Source organism: Cetorhinus maximus, chromosome 12 (assembly GCF_964194155.1).
Source record: "Cetorhinus maximus chromosome 12, sCetMax3.hap1.1, whole genome shotgun sequence".
NCBI lineage: Eukaryota > Metazoa > Chordata > Chondrichthyes > Lamniformes > Cetorhinidae > Cetorhinus > Cetorhinus maximus.
The window spans coordinates 65,319,260-65,343,533 of record NC_135890.1 but is presented as its reverse complement, the minus strand read 5'-3'; the positions used below and the strand labels follow the sequence as shown (position 1 = coordinate 65,343,533).

The 24,274-nt window shown below is 44.0% G+C and overlaps 1 protein-coding gene across 1 annotated transcript in view; it reads right to left on the bottom strand.

Annotated features, from left to right (window-relative positions):
* Window positions 1-24,274, bottom strand: part of LOC144687520 (breakpoint cluster region protein) — a 598,462-nt gene that overhangs the window by 20,165 nt on the left and 554,023 nt on the right. The window contains exon 19 of the mRNA XM_078553761.1: window positions 12,635-12,774. Within this exon, the coding sequence (XP_078409887.1) occupies window positions 12,635-12,774 (140 nt within the window). The remainder of the gene's footprint in view (window positions 1-12,634; window positions 12,775-24,274) is intronic.

The window sequence follows — 24,274 nt, the reverse complement described above, 5'->3', positions numbered from 1 at the left end:
GCAGGAATCAGGCCTCAAAGATTGGTAAGAGCAAAAAACTGCGGATGCTGGAAATCCAAAACAAAAACAAAAATACCTGGAAAAGCTTAGCAGGTCTGACAGCATCTGCGGAGAGGAACACAGTTAACGTTTCGAGTCCGTATGACTCTTCAACAGAACAGTTCTGTTGAAGAGTCATACGGACTCGAAACGTTAACTGTGTTCCTCTCCGCAGATGCTGTCGGACCTGCTGAGTTTTTCCAGGTATTTTTCTTTTTGTCTCAAAGATTGGTCAGTTAGGCCAGGCCCACCATTAAAAAAACACAAGGAGAAAAAGGGGCCTCAGAGCTGTCAATACTCGGTCGGAGCTCCACAGCAGCCACTGCTGCCTCAGAGCTTGCAACCCCAAATATCTGGCTTGCGAGCTCAAATATTCATCTTGTGATCCCCAGTAGTTTGGGAAGCCCTGGTATAAGTAAACTGAAGATAGACTAATAATCTGAACATGAATTCATGAACTGAACACAAATAACTAATCTGAATAACTGAACTGAACAGGGATACATGCATGCAAATGCAGTGATGTGGGAAATTCCATCGATAGGGGACAGACAGGCATTTCTGTAACCATCATCGTGAGTCCACATGGTGTGTTGCTTCCCTGCTGCTACTATGGAGAGAATGCAGAATATTCAGCAGCAGGGAGTAAGCCAGAAGTTGTGGCACACATTGGTACTGATTTTACAGAGAGGGCAGGTATTTAGTTCCTATGGCCAGGTTTCAGGAGCTAGGGAGGAAGTTAAAAAATAGGGCCTCAAATGTAGTATTCTCTGAATTACACTCAGTGCCACACACTGAGAGTAGAAATAGGAAGAGAGAGGATCAATATGGGACTTGAGGTATAGTGCAGAAGGGAGTGTTTCAGGTTCTTGGGACCATTGCTGGGGTAGGAGTCACCTATTCAAAAGGGATGGGTTGCACTTCAATAGGGCTGGAACCAATGTCTTCGGGGGGTAGTTCACTAGTGTGGCTGTGGAGAATTTAAACTAAATTGGCTGGGGGATGTGCATCAGTAGAAAGGAGCAAAGAGGAATAAGGTGCATAAAGTGAGAGTTTTGGATATTATATAGGAGGAAGTAGTGCTACATTAGATAGGAGGAGACTGAGAAAGGCTACAAGGTATGCAAAGAGAGGTTTAGACTGCATGTATGTGAACACACCAAGTGTGGTCAATAATGTTGGTGAACTACAAACACAAATAGTCGTGTGGGAATATGAAGTAGTGGCAATAACAGAAATGTGGTTTAAAAATTGAGGACTGGGTGCTTAATATTCAAGGATATAAAGTATTTCAGAATAGATAGGGAATGGAAAAAGAGAGGTGGTATGGCAAGAGTGCCATAGAAGGCAGAGAAGAGAGTGTAGTGTTGGAAAGAGAGGATATCCTTAATGGAGCAAGGACAGAATCCAAAGAAACAAAAAGCAGGGGTATATTTTAGGCGTCCAAATAGTGAGAGAGAGAGAGAGAGATAGAGGAGTAAATCTGCAGGGAAATCACAGAGATGTGAAAGAACTATGGAGTGCTGATATTGGAGGACTTCAATTACCCAAATATTGATTGGGATAATATTAGAGTAAAAGTAAGAAGGGGGGAGGAATTTCTGAAATGTGTCAGGGGAACTTCATTCACCAGTATGTTCTCAGTCCAACTAGGAAGGAGGTATTGCTGAATCTCACTGGGAAATGAGGTGGGTCACATTGACCAGGTGTCTGTGGGGGAACACTATGATAACAGTGATCATCATAACTTTAGATTTCGATTAATAATGGAGGCGAGCTAGGAACAATGGGACTGACTGGATTCCTCTATAGACAGCCGGAGTCATCTCCTGTGCTGTAATGACTATATGACAATTTAACGTAAAATTTCTAAATTGGAAGAGGGCTAACATAAATGGGATGTAAGGGGATACAGGCAGGATAAAATGGAACCAAAGACTGACAGAAAAAGGTATTAATGGAACAATGGGTAATCTTTAAGGAGTAGATGTTTCAAATACACACTAGATACATCCCAACAAGAGTGAAAGGTACGGGAAACAAAGCCAGGACTCCTTGGATGATGAGGGAGATAGAGAATATGATAAAACAAAGAAAGCGGGTGCATGATGCATGTCAGGTGAATTCTTCAAGCAAGAACCAGGCCAATGCTGTATGTGAGGGGAAGTGAAAAGGAAAATAAGTCAGGCAAAGAGGGAATATGAGAATAGAATGGCAATTAGCATAAAAGGGAACACAAAAATCTTCTACTGACATGTAAATAGTAAGTGGGTATTAAGAGGCAGGGTGAGTGTATTAGGGACAAAGAAGGTGATTATATTTTAGAGGCGCAGGGCAAGGCTAGAATATTTAATGGGTATTTGGTATTGATGTTTACTAAGGAGGAGGATGCTGACAAAATATCAGTAGAATGGACAGGGGGGTGGGAATTGATAGGTGGGATGTACTGGAAAGGCTGGCGATGCTTAGAGTGGATAAGTCACCTTGTCCAGATGGCTTGCATTCCAGGTTGCTAAAGGAAGTGTAGGTGGTGCTAGTGGAAGGGCTTGTCATAATCTTCCAATTTTCTCTAGATATGGGGGAGGTGCCAAAGGATTGGGGAGTGGCAAATGTGACATCCTTGTATTCTTAGGAACTATAGTTTAACACTGGGGGCAGCACGGTAGCTCAGTGGTTATCGCTGCTGCCTCACAGCTCCAGGGATCCAGGTTCAATCCTGACCTTGGGTGTCTTGTCTGTGTGGAGTTTGCACATTGTTCCCGTGTCTGTGTGGGTTTCCACTGGTTGCTCCAGTTTCCTTTCACCATCCAAAGACGTGTTGGTTAGGTGGATTGGGTACAGTAAATTGTCTCTCAGTGTGTGTGTGCGCCCTGTGATGGACTGGTGTCCCATCTTGGGTGTACCCTGCCTAGCACCCATTGCCTGTCGGAATAGGCTCCGACTCCCCACGACTCTGAATTGGATGAATTGGTTCTGGAAGAGTGAGTGAGTTTAACATCAGGAGCAGTTCAGTGCCAGTTCACTGGGCTGAATCCCAGGATGAAGGAGTTGCCTTATGAGGAAAGGTTGAACAGGTTGGGCCTGTACTCACTGGAGTTTAGAAGAATGGGAGGTGACCTTATTGAAACATAAAAGATTCTGAGGGGGTTTGACAGGTTAGATGCTGAGAGAATGTTTCCCCTTGTGGGGTAATCTAGAATTAGGGGACACAGTTTAAAAGTAAGGGCTCCCCATTTAAGATGGAGATGATGAGTATTTTTTTCTCTAAGGGTTCTAAGTACTTGGAGTTCTCTTCTCCAGAGAGCAGTGGAGGCTGGGTCATTGAATATATTCAAGACTGAGTTGGGCAGATTTTTGATTCACAAGGGAGTCGAGGGTTATGGGAAACGGTGGTGGTGGTTGTGGTGGTGGTGGTGGGGGGGGGGGAGGCAGGAAAGTGGAGTTAAGGCCACCATTAGAGCAGCCATGATCATATGAAAGGCGGAGCAGGCTTAAAGGGCCAAATGGCCTAATCCTGCTCCTATTTCTTATGATCTTATTAACGTCAGTGGTGAGTAAGGTTGTACAAACAATAATCAGAGAGAGAAAGCATCAACTGGTATTTGGAGAGATTTGAGTTAATTAAGGATAGTCAGTATGGATTTGTAAAAGGCACATTGTGTTTGACTAATCTAATTGTTTTTTTGATGAGGTAACAGAGAAGGTTGATGAAGGGAATGCAGTGGATGTTGTCCATATTTTGTCAAGTGGCAGATGGAATTTAAGACAGAGAAGTGTGAGGTGATGCATTGTGGCAGAAGGGATAGACAGAGGCAATATAGACTTAATAACACAATTCTAAAGAGTGTGTGGGACAGAGGGACCTGGGGTTCCATGTGTACAATCCTTGATTGTGGTAGGACATACTGAGAAAATAGTTAGCAGAGGATATTGGGCTTCATAAATAGGAGCATTGAGTACAAAAGCAGGGAAGTTATGCTGAACTTTTGTAAAGCTCTTGTTTGGCCAAAATTGGGGTATTGTGTCCAGGTCTGGTCACCACACTTTAGGAAGGATGTGAGGGTCCTCGAGAGGGTGCACAGGACATTACTAGAATGGTTCCAGGGATGGGGGATTTTAGTTACAACGTTAGGTTGGAGAAGCTGGGCTTGTTCTCCTTTGAACAAAGGAAAATGGGGGGGAGTTTTGATAAGAGGTGTACAAGATTATGATATGCTTGGATAAGGTAGACAAGAAAAAAATGTTCCCATTAGCTGATGGTACAAGGACCAGAGGATACAGATTTAAGGTTCTGGGCAAGAGATGCGGTGGGAACATGAAGAAGAGCTTTATTACCCAGCAAGTGGTAATGAGCTGCAACTTGCTGCCTTCAAGGGTGGTGGAAGCACAGATGTTGAATGATTTCAAAAGGAAGTTGTATGGGCACTTGAAGGATAGATTGGAAATTTGCAGGGATAGAGTGGGAAAATGGGACTGACCAGACTGCTTTCTAGAGAGCCGCATGGACTTGATGGGCTGACTTTTGAAACCAAAGTATTTATATGGCTGGTCCAGTTAAGTTTTTGGTCAATGGTAACCCCCAGGATGTAGATGGTGGGGAATTCAGCAATGGTAATGCTGTTGAATGTCATGGGGGGATGGTTAGATTCTCTCTTGTTGGAGATGGTGTCATGAAACTAACATATTTTATTATGTTATTGTGGTTTATTGTAAAGTACGTTTATGGGTATGAGTTTAATTGAATTAGTCAGATAGATTGCAAGCTTGAAATTATCAAAAGAAGTTAGGGGTAAAAGCATTTGAAATGCTAATGAGTAAACACGGATGAAGTCTTAGCATATAAGGTGTGAAGGAAATTTGTATTTTTAGATAAGTGAAGAGTTGTTTGGGTTTCAAAGGGATGATAGGATGTTTACAACCAACAAGATAAGCAAGGCCAAGCTGTATGTTTATTTATCCCAAAGGCACTGACCATATTGGCAACATGAAAGTTATTTATATTATGGGAAAAGTAAATTTCCAAAGACATATAGAACAATGAAATTTATAGATTAAGGAGAGAGAAACATATATAAAGAGAATGGAAGGCTAAGTTGGGGGGCCATGTAAGATCTAAAGGACTGTGTAAAACAGCATTGAGGAAGCCTCCAGTCACTTTTGCAGAAGCCTGCTGTGTCCAATAACCAAAGGTGGAGGAAAACCTTTGGAATTCCACTGCCGAGTGTGTGCCGTGGTAAACTTGCTGGATTGATTATTTAAAATTAAAATCTATTTTGGACTGTTGTCTTAAAGGGGGTGTATAGTTGGGATTCAGGTTAATTAAGAATTTTGGGATTTGTTACAGTATTAGGTAACTGTAATCTTATGTGTTTGCTTGAAATCTTTCCTTTTGTTAATAAATGTTTTAATTCAGTTTTTAAAATCTCTAAAGGTGTTAGTGGACTCATTACTTCTGAATTCAGTGCACTAATCTTCTCATAATAAATATAAATTGCAAAACCATTGTGATACCGTGGTCAAGTTTCCCTTATGGATTTGGTCCACCTGGCACACATTGCCTGCCACGTCATGACAATGGTCATTGTCTCTCACTTGTGTAGCATGAATGTTACTTGTCACCTATCAGCCCCAGCTTGTATATTGTCTAGGTTTTGCTGCATATGTACATGGGCTGCTTCCGCATCTGAGTCATTGCAAATGGTGAACATTGAGCAATCATCAGTGAACATCCCCACTTCTGACCTTATGATGGAAGGAAGGTCAGTGATGAAGCAGCTGAAGATGATTGGACCTAGGACACTGCCCTGAGGAGCTCCTGTAGCAATGTCCTAGGGTTGACATGATTGGTCTCCAACATCTTCCTTTGTGCTAGGTATGACTCCAGCCAGTGGAGAGTTTTCCCCCTGATTCGAATCAACTTAAATTTTGCTAGGGCTCCTTGGGATGACACTTGGTCAAATGCTGCCTTGAAGTCAATGGCAGTCACTCTCACTTCGCCTTGAGTTCAACCCTTCTGTCCATGTTTAGGCCAAGGTTGTAATGAGGTCAGGAGACAAGTGGCTCTGGCAGAACCCAGAGCATCAATGAGGAGGTTAGTGCTGTGTAAATGCTGCTCGATAGCACTGTTGTCAACACCTTCCATCACCTTGCTGATGCTCTAAAATAGACTTAGTTCCTCTGGAACATTGTGGGACAATGAACAGCAAGACTCCACACCAGCCCCAGTTATCACAATCTCTTTCACTCCAACTCAGGCGGTGCCTGCTCTTGGAAGTTCTCCTTAAACGTACTTTGTCAGGTCTTCTTTGGCCGGCCCTGTCTTCTCCTAACACCTGGTGGTGTCCACTCTACTGCCACTCTGTGGGGCATACGTATGGGAGACCGAAATATGTGTCCTGCCAGCCTCAGTAATCTTTCCGTCATGATGTCCTCGTCCACCTCAGACCAGTCCCCTGTAACACTTCTTCATTGGTGATGGTGTCTCCCCATGTGAAGCCCAGGATCTTATGTAGGCAGCGCTTGTGAATGACGTCCAACTACATGACACCTCTGCTGTTCTCTTCCATGTCTCACTGACATAGATTGCAGTTGGTACTATTATGGACGTGCAGAGTCGCAGCTTCATGGCTGTGTTGATGGTGTTGGCTCCCCAGATGGCATGGAACCACTGGAAGACTGAGGCTGCTATGTTGATTCTTGTGTGGACGTCGATCTCTACATCACCCTCCCTGGAGAAGTTGCTCCCTAGGTAGGGGAAGTGGTCGACATCTTCAATGTTCTGTTGCCTGATTGCGATGAAAGGGCCTTGTTGCTGTCCAGGTCTTCTTGCAGCTGATACGTAGACCACCACTGGTGCCTCTACTCTCAAGACTGATGGTCATGTATTTGAGTGCAGGCAATTCTTCAGCCAGCAAGGCGATGTTGTCTGTCAAATCCAGGTCCGTCAACTGGTGGTGTTGCCCTGGGATGCCAAATTCTGCACCAACCATCACCTTCCTCATGATGAAATCAAAAACAAAGAGGAAAAGGAATGGGGAGAGTATGCAGCCTTGCCATACTCCTGTTCAATAATTGGCCAATTTGGGGTAAATCACTGTCACATGACTGTTTCCCATACAGTGCAGGATTGGGATCCCTATTTGACCCTGATGTCGGGGTCCCAAACCACAACCCAAAATTCCGTTCAAACTCTTCCACCCATACCCACTATCCCACAATGATATTTGGCCTTATTACCACTCCTTGCTTCCTTGTTTACCTTGTTACGCACACCCTTCTGTCATTGTTCATTGTCACCACCTTCCTTATTTCCTGAAGAAATATAACCCTAGTGCCAACTCTGACCCTACACCTGACAGAGTAATGGGTGTGGCATTTCCTTCATCAGCTTACACAGCATGCCACTCGTTTCTGTTTTTGATGTTGCTTCAACATATCGAGCATAATGTCCCATCCTTGCCACTGCCCCAGTAAATCCCATTTTCTTATCCTCAAATCCAAGAGTTTCAGACTTCATGGCTAAACAAATTTGATTACTGATCACCAGATCAGATTCAGCTGTTTTAAAAAATGTCGTCTTTTTAGTCCTAGATCATCTTAAGGAGCTACCTTCTTCAAACTTCCTCCCCGTCATCGCCATCCATATCTCTGACACATTGCAATTAGCTTCTGGATTTGTTTCCAAAATTGAAGGTATTCAGCTGCATCAGACTATGCTTTGTGATCTCATCTGCCCCAGCGGCAATCTCACAGAACTACTCAACCTCTCTCTCTTATATCCACAAAGCACTCACCAAACTTATATGCCTCCCCACTCAGCTCCCAACAACTCAACTTCCCAGCCTGGGCCCATGCTTTGCCGACATCTGGTCGCACTCCTTAGACACTGTTCCTGTCTCTTCAAAACTGCTGCAATCACCTTGCTCCTTAAAAAGTCTATACTTGAGCTCTCCATTCTTTCCAATTACCATACAACCCACACTCTTCCTAAAATGTGACATCATCATTCTATGCCAACCTCTCCCTTTTAAAAATCCTTCAGTTTGGATTCCTTTTTGCCACAGCAGTGAGACTATCCCAATTAAAAATTACCAATAACATTCTGCATGACTGACTTTAGTGCATTATTCTTCTTTACTCTCCTTAAATTCTCTGCTGCCTTTGAGACTGTCACCTAAACAAACTCCCTCATGGCACTACATAAACAAGTTTCCATTCTGAACTAGCACATCTCCTGTACCGGCTTCTTCTCCAATAATTGATCATCTCTCGTGTGCTCCATATTCCATCTTTGCTCCATTTTATTCTTCATTTATTTGCTGCCCCTCAGCAACATTATCTATAAGCATAGGGTCAGCATTCATATGTATTCCAGAGATATGCAGCATTACTTCTCCTTTGATTCCATGATGGTTGCCATGCTGTTTGATCGCTTGTCTAATATTAAACTGTGGATCAGCTCAAACTTTTGCAGCTCAAAATTAGCAACAGCAACCTGTTCAGGGCCTGCTAGAAACTCTATGCCACAGACTCTACTCTCAGCGTAGTGTCCGAGGCCCAACCATCTTCAGCTGCTTCATCAGTGGTCTTCCTTCCATCATAAGGTCAAGAGTGGGGATGTTCGCTGATGACTGCACAATATTCAGCACCATTTGCGACTCCTCAGAGACTGAAGCAGTCCAGGTCCAAATGCAGCAAGACCTGGACAATATCCAGGCTCAGGCTGACAAGTGGCAAGTAACATTCGTGCCACACAAGTGCCAGACAATGACCATGACAATGACAAGAGAGAATCCAACCATCGCCCCTTGATGTTCAATGGCATTACCATCACTGAATCCCCCACTATCAACATCCTGCGGGTTACCATTGACCAGAAACTGAACTGGACTAGCCATATAAACACTGTGGCTATAAGACCAGGTCAGAGGCTAGGAATCCTGCAGTGAGTAACTCATCTCCTGACTCCCCAAAACCAGTCTGCCATCTACAAGTCAGGAGTGTGATGGAATACTCCCCACTTGCATGGATGAGTGCAGCTCCCACAACACTCAAGAAGCTTGACACCATCCAGGACAAAGCAGCCTGCTTGATTGGCACCACATCCACAAACATTAATTCCCTCCACCACCGACACACAGTAGCAGCAGTGTGCACCATCTACAAGGCGCACTGTAGGAATTCACCAAGGCTCCTTCAACAGCACCTTCCAAACCCACGACCACTACCATCTAGAAGGACAAGGGCAGCAGATGCATGGGAACACCACCGCCTGTAAGTTCCCCTCCAAGTCACTCACCATTCTGACTTGGGAATATATTGCCGTTCCTTCACTGTTGCTGGGTCAAAATCCTGAAACTCCCTAACAGCACGGTGGGTGTACCTACACCACACGGATTACATGAAGGCAACTCACCACCATCTTCTCAAGGGCAACTAGGGATGGGCAATAAATACTGGCCCAGCCAGTGAAGCCCACATCCCCCAAATGAATTTTAAAAAACTCCAATCTCATTATCCTCACTGGTTCCCTGCTTATGTTCAGCCTGACAATATAAAATGTATAACATCAGTATCCTATTTGACCCAAAGCTAAGCTTTTATTCCCAAATCCAGTGAAAGAGTAACACTGGCTACTTACAACTCTGAAATATCACCCATCTCTGTCCCTACCTACTTCCACTAAATCCTTTAGAATCCCACATTCTCACTCCCATTTGCAAACTAATTGCTCCATGTCCCTGGTCACTTTCAAAAACCTCCTTAAAACCTATGTGTTCTACAGTACTTCCAGCCAATTTTTTTGTAATTCTTTCACGGGATGTGAAAATGGCTAGGCCAGCATTTTTATTGCCCATGTCTAATTGCCCATTCCGCCCATCCTTGGATCTGAGTGCTAACTGTGAAGCATCTTGACATGTTTTATTATGGGAAAGGTGATGAGGGTACAGCAAACAATTAGAAAGGCAAACGTTGGCCTTTATTGAAAGGGGATTGGAGTACAAGAATAAGGAAGTGTTGCTACAGCTGAGATGCAGAGATGCCAGCCTTAGCATTGAAATGTTTCCAAGTTGATAAAATAATGTATAAGATATTGGGCAGAGGTTTTTTGAACCTTCGAGTTGACAGAGGGTTAACAGAGAGACCACACTGTGCACACTGACTGATGCGGCCAGAGTGATTATGTGGAAATCAGGCTCCCACCCAGAGTGTAATGGTAATACTGCTGCACTTCAATATTACTGTTCAAACATTAGTATGTATTCACTTATACAGAATAAGATATAACCACTGTCACCATAAAGGATTATCACTTTAAATCATTTCAGAGTTTGGGAAAAGGGAAGAAAGGGTTAATTTACTCCTTGTACCCCGTTTTTAAGGAAGGATAAACATACACAGGAGGTGGTACAACACAGGTTCATTAGATTGGCTCCTAGATGAGAGGGTTGTTCCATGTTGAAAGGCTGAGTAAATTGGACTTATGCTGTCTGGAATTTAGAGGAATGAAGGTGGTGATCTCTATGACACGTACAAGATTCTGAAGGACCTTAAGAGGTTGTTTCCCCAGCTGGGGAATCTAGAACACAGGGGATACCTCAGGATAAGGGGTCAATCATTCAGGACTAAGATAAGAAGAAATATCTCCTGATTGGAGGGCTGTAAATCCTTGGAATTTTGTCCCCAGAAGGTTTTGGATGCTCCAATGTTGATTTTATTTAAGGCTTAGATGGCTAGATTTTTGGTCTCTCAGGGAATCAAGGGATTTGGGGAGCAGGTGAGAAAGTGCAGATGAAATCCCTGCCAAAATTCTGAAACACAGCAGAAATACACTCATGGCGTGATGACATATCCCTCATCTGGGAAAACGAATGCATGTCGGGGATTTCAGGGACACTGTGATCGTGACTATATTCAAGAAGAGAGACAAATAGAATTTTGGTAACTACAAAGCAGTTTCTCTGCTGTCTGCCACATGGAAGATCATTGCAAGGATCCTCTTCAATTGCCTCTTCCCAGTGGACGAAGAGTTCATTCCAAGGGGATCTGAAACCCAAGACTAAGGCCATGGTTTACTGGGAAGCAGTGATCCCTGCGCTCCTATATGATTCAGAGAGTTGGACGATCTATAGCAGGCAACTCAAAGCAGTGGACAAGTGCCAACAGTGGTGCCTTCACAAGATCCTCCAAATCCCAAGCCCACATGCCCATCATCGAGGTGCTAGTCACTCAAAACTAGCTCCACTGAACAGGCATGTCATTCATATGCCTGACACTAGACTCCCAAAGCAACTGCTCTACTTGGAACTCAGTCATGGCAGGAGACTTTCAGGAGGAGATTGGAAACACTTTAGGGATGTCTCAAAGCATCCCTGAAGAGGTCAAACATCTTCATGTGTGTCCCTGGCTAGTGACTGACCAAAATGGAGAAGGTCCATTTGGGAAGGCATGGAACACATCAAAAGACTTGGAGAACAGCAGAGGCAAAGTTGAGGCTTCGGAGAGAGCGCACAAACCTCCTCACAACTTTTCTACCAGACCCTCCAAGTACCTTCTGCACTGCATGTGGCAGAGTTTGCAGATGGACTTATCAGCCATTTCAGAACCCATCCAACTGGAGCAGAAGCAAGTCATCCCTGATCCTGAGGGACTGCCTAAGAAGAAGACGAGGTGTTGAGGAAGAAGATGAAGTGTTGCTGTAGAAGATCAGCCATGATCACATTAAATGGCAGAGCAGGCTCAAATGACTGTATCATCTACTCTGGTTCCTATTTCTTATTTTCTTAAAGGGGTAAGTTGTTGATGACAACAAAATATGTGAGCCAGAGGAACAAAACTACAGAACCAATTACCAAATGTTCATTCCCAGATGCTGAATCCCCCATTCACTGTAATATTTACAGAACTATTTAATAGATCAAAAGTAATCTTCTAATGTAAAAACACATCAAGATGTACATTGTGTGGCACAATATTAAAGTACTTTAACTTCAACAGGTTGGGATCATGTGCAGCATCAATATGGAGGTACATACTATGTAGGAATCTTATATAGAATAAGATATAACCACTGTCACCATAAAGGATTATCACTTCAAATCATTTCAGAGTTTGGGAAAAGGGAATAAAGGGTTAATTTACTCCTTGTACCCCATTTTTAAGGAAGGATAAACATGCACAGGAGGTGGTACAGTGCAGGCTCATTAGATTGGTTCCTAGATGAGAGGGTTGTTCCATGATGAAAGGCTGAGTAAACTAGACCTATGCTGTCTGGAATTTAGAGGAATGAAGGTGGTGACCTCTATGACACGTACAAGATTCTGAAGGACCTTAAGAGATTGTTTCCCCAGCCGGGGAATCTAGAACACAGGGGATATCTCAGGATAAGGGGTCGATCATTCAGGACTAAGACAAGGAGAAATATCTCCTGATTGGAGGGCTGTGAATCTTTGGAATTTTGTCTCCAGAGGCTTTTGGATACAGAAATTATTTGCTTTTTTTTATATACAAGGAATTTCTGATAGAATTCAAAAACTATCTTTAACTGACTGTAAGGGCCATGCGCTATGTACAACACCAAAACCTGAATACTTACTGACATCAAAAGCAGCTTTAAGGGCCTGAATATCTGTTGCAACTCCCGACACTCGATAGATTCCAATCTCCTCCATTCCGCGCCTTTCAATCTCTTCCACACACTGTCGCACTATGTAAGGCACCTTAGACCTTTCCCGCCTAGTAAAGGAAAAAAAGTGTCTAAAGCTGAACAGTATTTGCAGTTTTTAGTTCTGTAATACATAGCTGAAAGCTTTTATCCAATACAAGTGCTGCATTTATGTAATATTGGGAAGAACACCTAAAATTTATATTTTTCTAAAATTCCTCCCTCTTATGCTATCTTCATCACACACACAGATGAAAACAAAAACCTGCGGATGCTGGGAATCCTAAACAAAAACAAAAATACCTGGAAAAACTCAGCAGGTTTGGCAGCAACTGTGGAGAGGAGCACAGTTAATGTTTCGAGTCCGCATGACTCTTCAACAGAACTAAGGAAAAATAGAAAAGGGGTGAAATATATGCTGGTTTAAGGGGGGCGTGAGACACGAAGAGCTGGATAGAGGGCCAGTGATAGATGGAAATAACCAAAAGATGTCACAGACAAAAGGACAAAGAGGTGTTGAAGGTGGTGATATTATCTAAAGGAATCTGCTAATTAAGGGTAGAAAGCAGGACGAGCAAGGTACAGATAGCCCTAGTGGGGGTGGGGTGGGGTGAAGGAATCGAAAAAGGCTAAAAGGTAGAGATAAAACAATGGATGGAAATACATTTAAAAATAATGGAAATAGGTGGGAAAAGAAAAATCTATATAAATTATTGGAAAAAACAAAAAGGAGGGGGAAAATCGGAAAGGGGGTGGCGATGGAGGAGAGTGTTAATAATCTAAAATTGTTGAACTCAATATTCAGTCCGGAAGGCTGTAAAGTGCCTAGTCGGAAGATGAGGTGCTGTTCCTCCAGTTTGTGTTGAGCTTCACTGGAACAATGCAGCAAGCCAAGGACGGACATGTGGGCATGAGAGCAGGGTGGAGTGTTGAAATGGCAAGCGACAGGGAGGTCTGGGTAATACTTGCGGACAGACCGAAGGTATTCTGCAAAGCGGTCACCCAGTCTGCGTTTGGTCTCTCCAATGTAGAGGAAACCACATTGGGAGCAACGAATGCAGTAGACTAAGTTGAGGGAAGTGCAAGTGAAATGCTGCTTCACTTGAAATGAGTGTTTGGGCCCTTGGACGGTGAGGAGAGGGGAAGTAAAGGGGCAGGTGTTGCATCTTCTGCGGTTGCATGGGAAGGTGCCGTGGGAGGGGGTTGAGGTGAAGGGGGTGATGGAGGAGTGGACCTGGGTGTCACGGAGGGAATGATCCCTACGGAATGCCGCCGGGAGGGGTGAAGGGAAGATGTGTTTGGTGGTGGCATCATGCTAGAGTTGGCGGAAATGGCGGAGGATAATCCTTTGAATGCGGAGGCTGGTGGGGTGATACGTGAGGACAAGGGGGACTCTATCATGTTTCTGGGAAGGAGAAGGAGGTGTGAGGGTGGATGCGCAGGAGATGGGCCGGACACGGTTGAGGGCCCTGTCAACCACCGTGGGTGGAAAACCTCGGTTAAGGAAGAAGGCGGACATGTCAGAGGAACTGTTTTTGAAAGTGGCATCATCAGAACAGATGCGACGGAGGCGAAGGAACTGAGAGAATGGGATGGAGTCCTTACAGGAAGCGGGGTGTGAGGAGCTGTAGTCGAGGTAGCTGTCGGAGTCGGTAGGCTTGTAATGGATATTGGTGGACAGTCTATCACCAGAAATTGAGACAGAGAGGTCAAGGAAGGGAAAGGAAGTGTCAGAGATGGACCATGTGAAAGTCTCCCAACCTTGGACAGCCCGCTTCTACCTCCTACCCAAAATCCACAAACAGGACTGTCCCGGCAGACCGATTGTGTCAGCCTGTTCCTGCCCCACGGTACTCATTTGTTGGTATCTTGACTCCATTCTCTCTCCCCTTGTCCAGTCCCTTCCCACCTACATTCATGATTCCTCTGACACCCTACATCATATCAACAATTTCCAGTTCCCTGGCCCCAACCGCCTCCTCTTCACCATGGACGTCCAATCCCTCTACATCTCCATCCCCCACCGGGATGGTCTGATGGCTCTCCGCTTCTTCCTCGAACAGAGGCCCGAACAATCCCCAACCACCATTCTCCTCCGTCTGGCTGAACTTGTTCTCACACTGAACAATTTCTCCTTAAACTCCTCTCACTTCCTCCAAATAAAAGGTGTGGCTATGGGTACCCGCATGGGCCCCAGCTTTGCCTGTCTCTTTATGGGGTACGTGGAACATTCCTTGTTCCAGTCCTACTCTGGCCCCCTCCCACAACTCTTTCTCTGGTACATCGATGATTACTTCGATGCTGCTTCATGCTCTCGTCTGGACCTGGAAAAATTTATTAATTTTGCTTCCAATTTCCACCCCTCCATCATTTTCACATGGTCCATCTCTGACACTTCCCTTCCCTTCCTTGACCTGTCTCAATTTCTGGTGATAGACTGTCCACCAATATCCATTACTAGCCTACCGACTTCCACAGCTACCTCGACTACAGCTCCTCACACCCCTCTTCCTGTAAGGACTCCATCCCATTCTCTCAGTTCTTTCGCCTCCGTCGCATCTGTTCTGATGATGCCACTTTCAAAAACAGTTTCTCTGACATGTCCTCCTTCTTCCTTAACTGAGGTTTTCCACCCACGGTGGTTGACAGGGCCCTCAACCGTGTCCAGCCCATCTCCCGTGCATCCGCCTTCATATCTTCTCTCCCTCCCAGAAACATGATAGGGTCCCCCTTGTCCTCACTTATCATCCCACCAGCCTCTGCATTCAAAGGATTATCCTCCGCCATTTCCGCCAACTCTAGCATGATGCCACCACCAAACACATCTTCCCTTCACCCCTCCCGGCGGCATTCCGTAGGGATCATTCCCTCCGTGACACCCTGATCCACTCCTCCATCACCCCCTTCACCTCAACCCCCTCCCACGGCACCTTCCCATGCAACCGCAGAAGATGCAACACCTGCCCCTTTACTTCCCCTCTCCTCACCGTCCAAGGGCCCAAACACTCATTTCAAGTGAAGCAGCATTTCACTTGCACTTCCCTCAACTTAGTCTACTGCATTCGTTGCTCCCAATGTGGTTTCCTCTACATTGGAGAGACCAAACGCAGACTGGGTGACCGCTTTGCAGAACACCCTCGGTCTGTCCGCAAGCATTACCCAGATCTCCCTGTCGCTTGCCATTTCAACACTCCACCCTGCTCTCATGCCCACATGTCCGTCCTTGGCTTGCTGCATTGTTCCAGTGAAGCTCAACACAAACTGGAGGAACAGCACCTCATCTTCCGACGAGGCACTTTACAGCCTTCCGGACTGAACATTGAGTTCAACAATTTTAGATCATGAACTCTCTCCTCCATCCCCACCCCATTTCTGATTTTCCCACTCCTTTTTGTTTTTCCAATAATTTATATAGATTTTTCTTTTCCCACCTATTTCCATTATTTTTAAATGCATTTCCATCCATTGTTTCATCTCTACCTTTTAGCCTTTCTCGATTCCTTCACCCCACCCCACCCCCACTAGGGCTATCTGTACCTTGCTCATCCTGCTTTCTACCCTTAATTAGCAGATTCCTTTAGATAATATCACCACCTTCAACACCTCTTTGTCTTTTTGTCTGTGACATCTTTTGGTTATCTCCACCTATCACTGGCCCTCTATCCAGCTCTTCTTGTCCCACCCCCCCGACCTTAAACCAGCATATATTTCACCCCTTTTCTATTTTTCCTTAGTTATGTTGAAGAGTAATGAGGACTTGAAATGTTAACTGTGCTCCTCTCCACAGATGCTGCCAGACCTGCTGAGTTTTTCCAGGTATTTTTGTTTTTGTTTTCATCACACACTCAGTTCCCCAAAGTTTCTAGGTAGTTAAGGGAATGTTAGATGATTTGCTGAGCCTGGTTGTTACTGATGTACCAATTGACTGGCCAACATTTATTCTTCAATCAACGCCACCAAAAATAGATGATCTGATCATTGCTGTTTGTTTGTCCTTGTGTGAGACCTTTCCCTACATTGCAACAATGACTACACTTCTTGGCTGTGAAGTGCTTTGGGATGTCCTGAGGACATGAAAGATGCTAAATAAATACAAGTTATTTATTTTATAGCCTACATTCTGCCAAATAATTTTACTTAATTAATGGTAAAAGCACACAAACCTATCTAGTGCTCTAACTCAAGGCAAGGTTCTCGTGGAAATAGATTAGCAGTTTAGAATGAATGAAAATAAACCTGGGTGATACTTCATAATTTTAGACCCAGGCCACTTACTTCATTTGACAATGACCAGTATGGATCAGCAGTCAATATTGGTTTGTGTAGTTGACACCCAGCTGCATGATTTAACAGGATATGGCCCCATTCTGTGAGATAACCAGAGAATGGATCTTTACTGGTGACAACATATATAATGTAAGGTCTTCCCTGCCTGGTTAAGGGAAAATAAAGTGTTTAAAATTGAGCATTGAAGGAAGAATTTCCAAGGACTAAAGGGTCAGGTGATGATAGGTGTCAACATTTACTAGAATGGCACCAGTAGAAACCAATGTTGAGAATGAAGAGTACTAATATGTTATAAATAATGGAAATAATCAGCAGGTCAGGCAGCATCTGTGGAGAGAGCTAGAGTTATCTTTTCAGGTTAATGACCTTTCAGCAGAACTGGACAAAGATAGAAATGTATTAGGTTTTGCACAAGGGGCGGGTGGGACAAGAACAAAAGGAAGGTCTGTGACAGGGTGGAAGACAGAGAGATTGAACAACAGAATAGTTAGTCTTCCAGGGCTAAAGGGAATGGTGTATGGACAAGAAAAGAAAAAAACTCAAAACATGTGCCTGGGGCAGGTGTGCTGCTGTTTGAAAGCGAAAATAAGAGAACAACAAACATGTAAAGAAAAGGAAAAAAAATGGGGGTACAGAGTTTACGGTCTGAAATTGTTGAACTCTGAGTCCTAATCAAAAGATGAAGTGCTGTTCCTCAAGGTTATGTTGAGCTTCATTGGAACACAGCAGCAGGCCAAGGACAGAGATGTCAGTGTGAGAGCAAGGTGCAGAATTAAAACGACAGATCACTGGAAGCTCATTGTCATGCTTACAGACTGAATGGAAGTGTTCTGCAAAGCATTCACCCAATCTGCATTTGGTCTCCCCAGTGTAGAGGAGACCATATTGTGAGCAGTGAGTACAGTAGACTAAATTGAAAGAAGTACGCGTAAATCGCTGCATTTTGTTTCACAATATTGACATACAGAAAAATCCAGATGAGTCGAAACCCTGGGGATCTGCCAACAAATTTGTGTTAAGTGATGCTTTGTGATAGCCGAAGATGCCCCATTCCCACATGAATGCACCGCTATGTAACCTGATATGCCTACAAACATGGTCTATGTAAAAAACAACAGATTCAAATGCCAAATAAAATCACAGTAAAGCAGTAAACGTGTGAAAGGTCTTTATTCAATTTGTTCACACCTTACAATGGCTTGACCTTGTAAAGGCCGGAACTTTACATCGAAAAATGTTAGCAGTTAGCTTGGAAAAACTCTGTAGTCTTTTTCTGCTTAGCGTGCAGTTTTCAGAAGTGCATGATGCAATGCACCATGTTGTCAATGCAGTCATGCATGTTTTTGGTGTTTGTGTTGCAGCACAAAATCCTGGAGCATCTCTGCAGCCTTTGAGAAATCGGTTAGGGAACAAGTGGATGGGCGGGTGGTCTAAATCCGCTCTGATTGGTCGGCGCAGTTTTATAACAAGGTCAGGCAAGTTTGGCTAATCCAGAGTTACCAGTGTAGAATTTCAGCTTATCACGGGCATCATTATATGTGATATGCTATTTTGTTGGTGCGATTGCTTGGCAACTTCAACATAACTAGAATTTTATGTCATACAAGTTTGACTCATCACAATTTCACTGTTTTGGCCCAGATTTTCGTGGAGTTGTGGAGACACCATGCCTTATACAAAATGGTGCTGGGACCCCGGATCTGAAAGTTCTGCCACCATTTCCAACAGATTGTTGGGAGGGGAAAGGGGGTGGGATGTGATTCACATAGGGGGAAACCCCACACCCAACTGGGCCATTTTAACTCAGTGCTGAGTTCAAACAAACTCCATTTTTGCTGGAGTGATGTCCATTTCCTTAGGTATGTGACTTATGATTCTTAAGAGTGAATGTGAATGCTCATAACAAGCAGAAACGGTCAGTGGAACTGTTAAGGTGTCTCGTAACTTAATCCCCTGTCTATTAAATTTTGAAAAAATACTAGCCCACTGTGTCTGAGAGTTGAAAATAAATTTGTGCTTGTAGTTTCAATAGCTGTTTGGTGACATAACACTTAATTATAACATTATTACTGCTTGACTGCTTCCACAACCTATCATCATCACAGTAGGGGACTGAAGGTTATTAAGGGATTAGCTCTATTTGATATGTGAACAGAAATGTTTGTTTTTATAAGAGATTAAATAATTGAGGGGGTTTAAATGTATTGAATGGGTTTTTTTTATCAAAGACAGTGATTTTTATATAGTGAAGTTTTTAACATATAAATAGAGCTTTATTTTTACTTAATCTCAACATGGCTCCTGAGGTCTGCTCATGGTGGATACTGGGTGAGTTGGCACTAAGTTGGCCTAGGTGCTATAAGGGGCCATGGGGGGTAGAAGGGCATAGGTTCATATGAAAAATATGAGGGGTTGGGGGTGGGTAAGAACAATTTCCCCCTGTCTACTCTGTCCAGGCCCCTCATAACTTCGAATACTTCTATCAAATCTCCTCTCAGCCTTATCTATCTTCATAACTGACGTTTCCCATCCCTGAAGCTATTGTCATAAACCTCTTCTGCGCTCTCTCCAATGCTTTCACATCCTTCCTACAGTGCGGTGCCCAGAAGTGGATGCAGTACTCCAGCTGAGGTCTAACTAGTGTCTTATACAAGTGCAACATAACCTCCTTGCCCTTGTACCCTATGCCCCTATTAATAAAACCTAGGATACTGTACGCTTCATTAACTGCTCTCTTAACCCGTCTTGCATCTTTAATGACTTATTCACATATACACCTATGTCCCTCTGCTCCTACACTCCTTTAGAGTAGTACCCTTTATTTTATACTGTCTCTCCATGTTCTTCCTACCAAAATGTATCACCTCACATTTCTCTGCATTGAACTTCATCTGCCACCTATCCGCCCATTCCACCAACTTGTCTATCCTTTTGAAGTTCCAAACTGTCCTCCTCACAGTTTACATTGTTTCCAAGTTTTGAATCATTTGCAAATTTTGAAATTGTTTCCTTACATGAAGGTCTAGATAATTAATATATATCAGGAAAAGCAAGGGTCCCAATACTGACCCTTGGGGAACCCGACTACAAGTCATCCTCCAGCTTGAAAAAAAATCCATTAACCATTATTCTCTGTTTTCCTGTCACTCAGCCAATTTTGTATCCATGTTGCTACTGTCCCTTTTATTCCATGAGCTATAACTTTTCTCACAAGTCTGTTGTGCGGCACTGTATCAAATGCCTTTTGGAAGTCCATGTACACCACATCAACAGTATTACCCTCATCAACCCTCTCTGTTACCACTTCAAAAAGCTCCAGCAAGTTAGTTAAACATGATTTTCCCTAAGAAATCCATGCTGGCTTTCCTTAATTAACCCACATTTGTCCATGTGACTATTAATTCTGTCCCAAATTAGTTTCTAGAAGTTTCCCCACCACCAAAGTTAAACTGGTTGAGAGTTGCTGGGCTTATCTTTACACCCTTTTTTGAACAAGGACGTAATGTTTGCAATTCTTCAGTCCTCTGGCACCACCCCTGAGTCTAAGGAAGGCTGGAAAATTATGGCCAGTATCTCAGCAATTTCCACTCTCACTTCCCTCAGTATCCTTGGATGCATCTCATCTGCTCCTGGTGCCCTGTCAACTTTAAGTACAGATAGCCAATCCAATACCTCCTCCTTGTCAATTTTAAACCCTTCCAGTGACAGAGTTTCCTCCTCTGTCGCCAAGACCTGGGTAGTATCTTCAGACAGATCAAAGTATTCATTTAATACTTCAGCTATGCCCCTTGCCTCCATGTGTAAACCCCCTTTTTGGTTCCTAATTGGCCCCACTTCTTCTTTGATCACCCTTTTACTATTTATATGCCTATATATGTTAGCTGCCGGTCTCTTTTCATAATCCCTCTTTGCTTCTCTTATTTGCTTTTTCACCTCCCCTCTGAACCTTCTCTATTCAGCCTGGTTCTCAATTGTATTTTCTACCTGACACGTGTCTTAAGCACACTTTTTCTTCTTTATCTTAATTTCTACGTCCTTTGTCATCCAGGGAGCTCTGGATTTGTTTGCCCTACCTTTCCCTTTTGAGGGAATATACCTTGACTGTGCCTGAACTATCTTTTCTTTGAAGGTAGCCCATTGCTCAGCTACTGTTTTTCTTGCCAACTTTCAGCTCCAATTTATACAGCCCAGATCCGTTCTTCTGCTTTGAAGTTGGCCTTCCCCCAGCTAATTACTCTTACTCTGGATTGCTCATTGTCCTTTTTCTAATCATCCTAAATCTTATGATACAATGATCCCTGTCCCCTAAATGTTCTCCTACTGCCACTTGATCTACTTTTCCCACCTCGTTCCCAAGAACCAAGTCTAGGAGTGCCTCCTTTCTTGTTAGACAGGACACATACTGCTGTAGAAAATTCTCCTGAACACACTCTAGGAATGCTTGCCCCTCTCTGCCCTTTACCGTACCACTATCCCAGTTTATATTTGAATAATTAAAGACCTCCATTAAAAGTACTCTTATAATTCTTGTATCTCTGTAACTTCCCTGCAGATTTGTTCCTCTACATCCTTCCCACTAGTTGGTTGCCTATAGACTATACCAAACAATGTAATTGCACCTTTTTTGTTACTTAGCTATAGCCAAATCAATTCTGTTCTTGACCCCCCAAATGGGACACTCTCTTTCTCCAGCACTACAATGCTCTCCTTAATCAATACGCCCACCTCTCCCCCTTTTCTTCCTTTCCTATCTTTCATGAACACCTTCTACCCAGGAATATTTAACCCCGGTCCTGCCCTTTCTTGAGCCAGGTCTCTGTTACAGCCACATCATCATAATTCCACATGGCAATCTGCACCAATAATACTTACCATACTCCGGCATTCACATACATGCACTGTAACCCTGACTTAGACTCTTATTACTTTTTCCCTTATTCTGCCCAACCTATTAACTTACCAATCTCTATTCTTGTACAGCTCCCATCTCCCCCAAAGCCAGTCCCAACGTCCCAAGAATCTAAAGCCCTCCCTTCTGCCATCATCTTTCCAGTCATACATTCATGTGTCTTATCCTCCTATTTCTATACTCACTTTTTTGTGGCACTGGGAGTAATCCGGAGATTACTACGCTTGAGGTCCTGCTTGCTAATTTTCTATCTAGCTCCCTAAATTCTAACTGCAGGACCATATCCCTCTTTCTACTTCTGTTGTTGGTACTGATCTGGACCACGACTGCTGGCTGTTCACCTTTCACTCAGGGTGCTCTGCAGCCACTCAGTGACATCCTTGACCCTGGCACCAGGGAGGCAGCAAACCATTCTGGAGTCATGTGTGCGGCCACAGAAGTGCCTATTTGGTCCCCTATTGTTGGTGATGGGGGGAGTGAATGTTTGTAGGGGGTGCCAAATAAGCGGGCTGCTTTGTCTTGGATGGTGTCAAGGTTCTTGAGCGTTGCTGAGCTGCACTCATCCAGGCAAGTGGAGAATATTGCATCACACTCCTGATTTGTGCCTTGTAGATGGTGGACAGGCTTTGGGGAGCCTGGAGGTGAGTTACTCGCCGCAGGATTCCTAGCCTCTGACCTGCTCCTGTAGCCACAGTATTTATATGGCTAGTCCAGTTTAGTTTCTGGTCAATGGTAACCACAGGATGTTGATAGTTGGGGATTCAGCGATGGTAATGCCATTGAAAGTCAAGGGGCGATGGTTAGATTCTCTCTTGTTGGAGATGGTCATTGCTTGGCACTTGTGTGGCATAAATTTTATTTGCCATTTGTCAGCCCAAGCCTGAATATTGTCCAGGTCTTGCTGTATTTGGACATAGATTGCTTCAGTATCTGAGGAGTTGTAAATGGTGCTGAACATTGTGCAATCATCAGTGAACATCTCCACTTTTGACCTTATGATGGAAGGAAGATCATTGATGAAGCAGCTGAAGATAGCTGGGCCTAGGACACATTATTAGTTGCAATAAACCTTACTTGAGGAAAAAAAAGATAATGCTCACCAGCTACTCACTTGTTCCTTATTATTAGTACATAATATTTTGATTGTTTTTAATCATCCAGTTGTTGAGAGTCAGTCCATAAGCAGCAATACTCACCAGCCAATCAACTAACGAGTCCCCTGTGAAGTCACACCTCGACTGCTGTTGCCTAACTTTGCTCTGACTCTCCTCAGCAGCAGGAGATAGTCCCTCTGCTCTCGGAACGCTCGCCATTGACCTTTCCTCTCTGCCCCCGAACTCACGCTGTTTTTATACTCCCTCTGCTCATAGAACACTTGCTGCATCATGTGATTTTTTTTCAAAAACCCCTCTGCTCTCGGAATGCCCGCTTGCTTCGTGCGCTGTTTTTACAGCTCCTCTGCTCTCAGAACTCTCGCTGCTTCTCATGCTGTTTTCATAGTCCCTCTGAACTCTTGCTGCTTCTCACACTGTTTTTATAGCTGCTCCGCTCTGGGAACTCTCACTGCTTATCACATTGTTTTTATATCTGCTCTGCTCTCGGAACTCTCGCTGTTTCCCACACTTTTTATAGCTGCTCTGCTTTCAGAAACCTTGCTGCTTCTCACACTGTTTTTATAGCTGCTCTGCTCGCAGAACTCTCGCTGCTTCTCACACTGTTTTTATAGCTGCTCTGCTCGCAGAACTCTCACTGCTTCTCACACTGTTTTTATAGCTGTTCTGCTCGCAGAACCCTCGCTGCTTCTCACACTGTTTTTGTAGCTGCTCTGCTCTCAGAACTCTCGCTGCTTCTCACACTGTTTTTATACGGCCTTTGCTCTCAGAACTCTCGCTGCTTCTCACACTGTTTTTGTAGCTGCTCTGCTTTCGGAACTCTCGCTGCTTCTCACACTGTTTTTATAGCTGCTCTGCTTTCGGAACTCTTGCTGCTTCTCACACTGTTTTTATAGCTGCTCCGCTTTTGGAACTCTTGCTGCTTCTCACACTGTTTTTGTAGCTGCTCTGCTTTCGGAACTCTCGCTGCTTCTCACACCGTTTTTATAGCTGCTCTGCTCTCAGAACTCTCGCTGCTTCTCACACTGTTTTTATACGTCCTTTGCTCTCAGAACCCTCGCTGCTTCTCACACTGTTTTTGTAGCTGCTCTGCTTTCGGAACTCTCGCTGCTTCTCACACTGTTTTTGTAGCTGCTCTGCTTTCGGAACTCTCGCTGCTTCTCACACTGTTTTTGTAGCTGCTCTGCTTTCGGAACTCTCGCTGCTTCTCACACTGTTTTTATAGCTGCTCTGCTTTCGGAACTCTCGCTGCTTCTCACACTG